General features: G+C 46.3%; 1 protein-coding gene across 1 annotated transcript in view; it reads right to left on the reverse strand.

Annotated features, from left to right (window-relative positions):
- LOC105805022 (antigen WC1.1-like) overlaps nt 1-3,107 on the reverse strand; it is a 51,051-nt gene extending 47,944 nt beyond the window's left edge. Inside the window, exon 1 of the mRNA XM_012637802.1 lies at nt 3,035-3,107. Coding sequence (XP_012493256.1) covers nt 3,035-3,107 — 73 coding nt within the window. The remainder of the gene's footprint in view (nt 1-3,034) is intronic.
- Between the last annotated feature and the right edge of the window lie 1,306 nt (nt 3,108-4,413).

Below are 4,413 nucleotides of genomic sequence, written 5' to 3' on the forward strand. Positions count from 1 at the left end.
AAGTGGAGAAGAACTTTCTTAACAAGGCTCTAAATGTAGAATCAAAAAAAAGCAAATTTTTATAGATTTGACTATATTAATATTAGAAATTTCCATACACCTAAAAACACGAGAAAATTAAAATGGAAACAATAAACTGGGGAAGCCTCTACACGGAAGCAAGGACTCTGCACCCAGACTGCTTAGGGCAAATCTTACCTCTACTATTTATACTTGTCTCACCTTGGGCACGTGATTTAACTTTGCTGTACTTCGGTTTTCTGCTCTATTTTTTGAGATAAAAATATTGTTTACTTCACAGGATTGTTGTGCTTTCAATTAAAAGAGTTGCTGTAAGTGAATGCAACGTAAGTACCTACTGGTAGTGGTAGATAAAGTGCTCCAACATAAATCATGACAAAAATGACAAAAACCTTGAGTGTCAAAGGACAAATGTCACGAGCAAGTAATTCACAAGTTAAGGACTAAATCGGCAGTATATATACTGGGTTTTGCCCACGACACTGGCTAAGATTTAAAAACTTGATAAAAAGCCAACATTGGTGAGGGAATGTGGAAACTAACACTCTCATACAACATTAATAGGAATGAAATTTAGTGCAAACATTTCTGGTAGGCAATTAAAATCTATGTATCAAAAGTTTTAAAGGGATTCATATTCTATAAAACAGTAATTCCACTTTTAGAATGTTACTAGGAGAACTATTCAGCTTTAAGAAACAATAGTGATATAGCACCTCTTGTATTCTCCTGGATAGAGCTGGAACACATTCTACTAAGTGAAGTATCCCAAGAATGGAAAAACAAGCACCACACGTACTCACCATCAAATTGGTATTAACGGATCAACACATAAGTGCACATATAAGAATAACATTTATTGGATGTCGGGCAGGGGGAAGGGGGGAGGAGGGGACGGGTATGTGCATATACAAAGAGCGCGATGAGCACCATCCGAGGGATGGACACGCTTGAAGCTCGGACTTGGGGGGAGGGAGGGGGGCAAGGGCAACATACATAACCTAAACATCTGTACCCCCATAATATGCTGAAATAAAAAAAAAAAAAAAGAATATTACTGGGAGAAATAATCATGAATAGCCCTTGAGTTGTACAAGGAAGTTCAAAACAACTTTTTCATAACAGCAAAAATGTCAAAAAGTAAATGCCCAACACTAGTGATTATGTGAGTATATTGTTTCAGTTATATAATGAAAGCAATGGAAGCAATTAAAATTTTCTTTATTATCCCTGGAATATTCTATGTTTTTGTAATACCACAATAAAATATTTTAACCTGTAAAAGAATAGTTAATAATATAAAAAATTGTCCAAAATATATTGCTAATTTTTTAAAACAGATTACAAAATAATATATACTGAATTATCCAATTTGGGGTAGTCTATGTTTTATGTATAATGGTATAAAGTGTATTTGAGGGATAATTTCTTTTTAATGCCCATCATGGATTTCACAGTAAAGACTTCTGTAATGTGTGTCCAGCTCAGAAATCATCAAATGCCCAGAAATCCCAGAACCGACATTTTAAAAGGAGCAAGGCCAATGTCACATGAAGTAGAAGAATAAATTTTTAATAAGGTAAAATTGAACAGTGTTGTTTCAGGGAAAATAAAAATAATGCTTGCTTTGGTGAAATGTCTTTGCTTTTTAAGTAACTACTGAGGAAATTTCCGACACCTTTCCTGGTAAGAAGGAAGGGGCCTGTATTGGGACACTCACTGTCTCCTGCTATCATGGCACCAAAACCTACCTCTGCCCTTCAGAGCCAGCAAGAGAAGAACGTTCACTAGCATTTGGCCAACACCAGATGAGCAGCAGCTCGGTGGGGTGAAGCTTCCCCAGGAGAGTTAGGGCCTAAGGGACTCTAGGAAAAAGACACTGAGCATTGAGAGGAGACAGAGCTGTAAGTAGTCCCAGCCTGGACCAACACCCAAATCTGAAAGAGCTCCCTCCTCCAGGCTGAAGGCTAGATTTTCTGCAGCCCAATCAATCCCTGATGCCTGCAGTCTTCTGAGTCAAAGGCTCACTGGAAACAAGCTTGCAGGGAAGGACAGAGGAAGCACGAGAGAGAAAATGCACCCCCTAGAATTCACATAAGATCTTAGGGAATGGAAAAGACCAGTCCAGGACCCCGGGGAAGTCAGTAAACAATTCGCAAGGACTGGGCCAGGGACCTGGGAAATAATATAACTGATGCTCTGTCTATACACAAGAGGTCCCCTGTCATGGCTCTACACCAGAGAGTTGGAAGGATTAGGTACAGCCGGGAGGCTAAGCCTCTCTTAGAGCACAGAGCTGAGCAGACACTGTAGTCAGGCAGAGAGGAGGCCGTGGACTGAAGGAGGGGAGCCTGAGAGAGGCAGGCAGGTGCAGGGTTATCTACGATGTGGTTAGGGCTGACACGAGGGACCTCTGCCTATCATCACACACTTGGGTTCATACACACACACACAGGCTCGTAGCCCAACAGTGGGGGCACAGTGCACTTCACAGACCAACTGACTCGGTCACTTCTTGGCAGTTCCCCTTACACAGATAGCCTTGACACGCTGCTCTCACACCCCTCACATCCCTACACACAGGCACGTAGCCTGAAGAAGCACAAATACACAAAACAAATCCTGATGGGGCAGTCCTCTCCAAGGCAGAGGAAAAACAGCCCAGCAGATGGAGGGTGCGAGCTGTAGCCGGAGTCAACACTAATCCTTCCCACACACTAGGAGCCATTGGTACTGAACAGACGCTCCCTTGAAGACAAGGGAGACATGGGAGAGGACGGAGACTGACTCAGCCCAGTCTGGAACCAGACATCATTTCTCTACAAAATCTGCCACTGTGACCAGTTGCCACCCCTCAGGACAAGAACCAATATTCACAATCACTGTGGTTCCTCTTGGTCCAAAACACGTGGTCTACCGTGAGGGCTTGGCTCCATACCTGCAGGGACCTCTCCCTTTGCCAAGGGATCCACCCACTCACCGTTGCCCCCAGGAAAAGAGAGGCAACTCTTACCTCGAGTACCCACGAGGGTGCTGAGGAGCAGAAAACAGAGTCCCTGGAGACAGAGATGTCCATTCGAAGCCATCTTGACTCCTATGTCATCAGGGTCACAGCCCCACTACAAACAATCCTGTGAGCACCAGGATACTGAGAGGTCCACAGCAATGGGAGGGGATATACAGACACATCCCCCATCCCCCATCCTCCCTACTGGGCGCCAATAGAGACGCCTTCTACCGTCTCAGATGCTATCAGACTTCATCTGCCCTGAAGCTCAAACACCAATTAGATTCTGAATCTTCAATATCTCCTTATATGTGCAACACGGCCCTTTGACATCATGTTTCCTTAGGTCCCTGAGAACCCGCCCGTGATGGGGGCTGGGGCAGAAAACCTGCACCCAAAAGCTGGTGCGGCTCTCTCTCCCACAAGGGCCCGCTCTGGCCGAAGGACTGTGAGATCCTTTGGGGTCGAGGGGCCGCGGTCACTGACCCTCATTCCCTCGGCAGTGGAAGGATGTCCTGGTGTAATCAGACTGTCGTTCTTCCCTGTGACTGAGCTCACGGCCACAGCAGAGAACCAGGAGGAGGCCTGCAGTAGAAGAGTAAGCATCAGTGGTACACAGCGGGGACCAGCAGCATAGACTGTCACAGGTGAATGCAGAGGGAACGAGGTGGGAGTCACGCAGTGGTGGGCGTGCTTATGGGTCCCTCGGGAAGGTCTTTCTCCCCTTCTTGCAGCCAGAGGGCCTGGAGCTCAGCGGGTTCATGGCAAGGGCCTTTGGCACAATATAACTTTCCCCCTTCAGGGGGTCTCTCAGCGCTCAAGACCACTGTGCCCAGCTCACACGTGCCACCTGGGGCCTCGGGGCCACGAAGAAGGGCTGCAGCCTGCAACATACGTGCAGAGCCCATCTCTTCCTCCCGGGGCCACTGCCCCGGCCGCGGTCCTGCCCGAGAGCCGCTGGTGCCTGGGGACTCTCTGCCGCCCCACACACTCTTGCTTATCCCGGAGCAGCCCCTGGGCTCCCTCCACTTGCTCATTTGCTTCACACAGTTGGCTGATCCACTGGCACCACCTATTTTCCTGCCTTCACCCTCCTACCATTTTGGATTCTCTCTTACTTCATGGCTTGGTGCAGCCTGAAGCTGGGCCCCAAATCCATCTCATCCTTGCAATCTCCAATACGTGTGCTCCTCCTCTTTTCAGTTTTAATGGTGTTGCTGTGAGTAATAGGAAAGCAATTTAAATGCTGAACATTAAACATTAAAAATGTTAGGAAGACATTTTTCACACCAGGGAAAGAAACACTGGAGATATAAATAACGAGTGCTCCTAGGGTATGAATGTCCACTGAGGTGAAATTTGGGAGTTACTGGGCGTTGTGCATA

The sequence above is a fragment of the Propithecus coquereli genome, unplaced genomic scaffold (assembly GCF_000956105.1).
Source record: "Propithecus coquereli isolate 6110/MARCELLA unplaced genomic scaffold, Pcoq_1.0 Scaffold124, whole genome shotgun sequence".
Taxonomy (NCBI): Eukaryota; Metazoa; Chordata; class Mammalia; order Primates; family Indriidae; genus Propithecus; species Propithecus coquereli.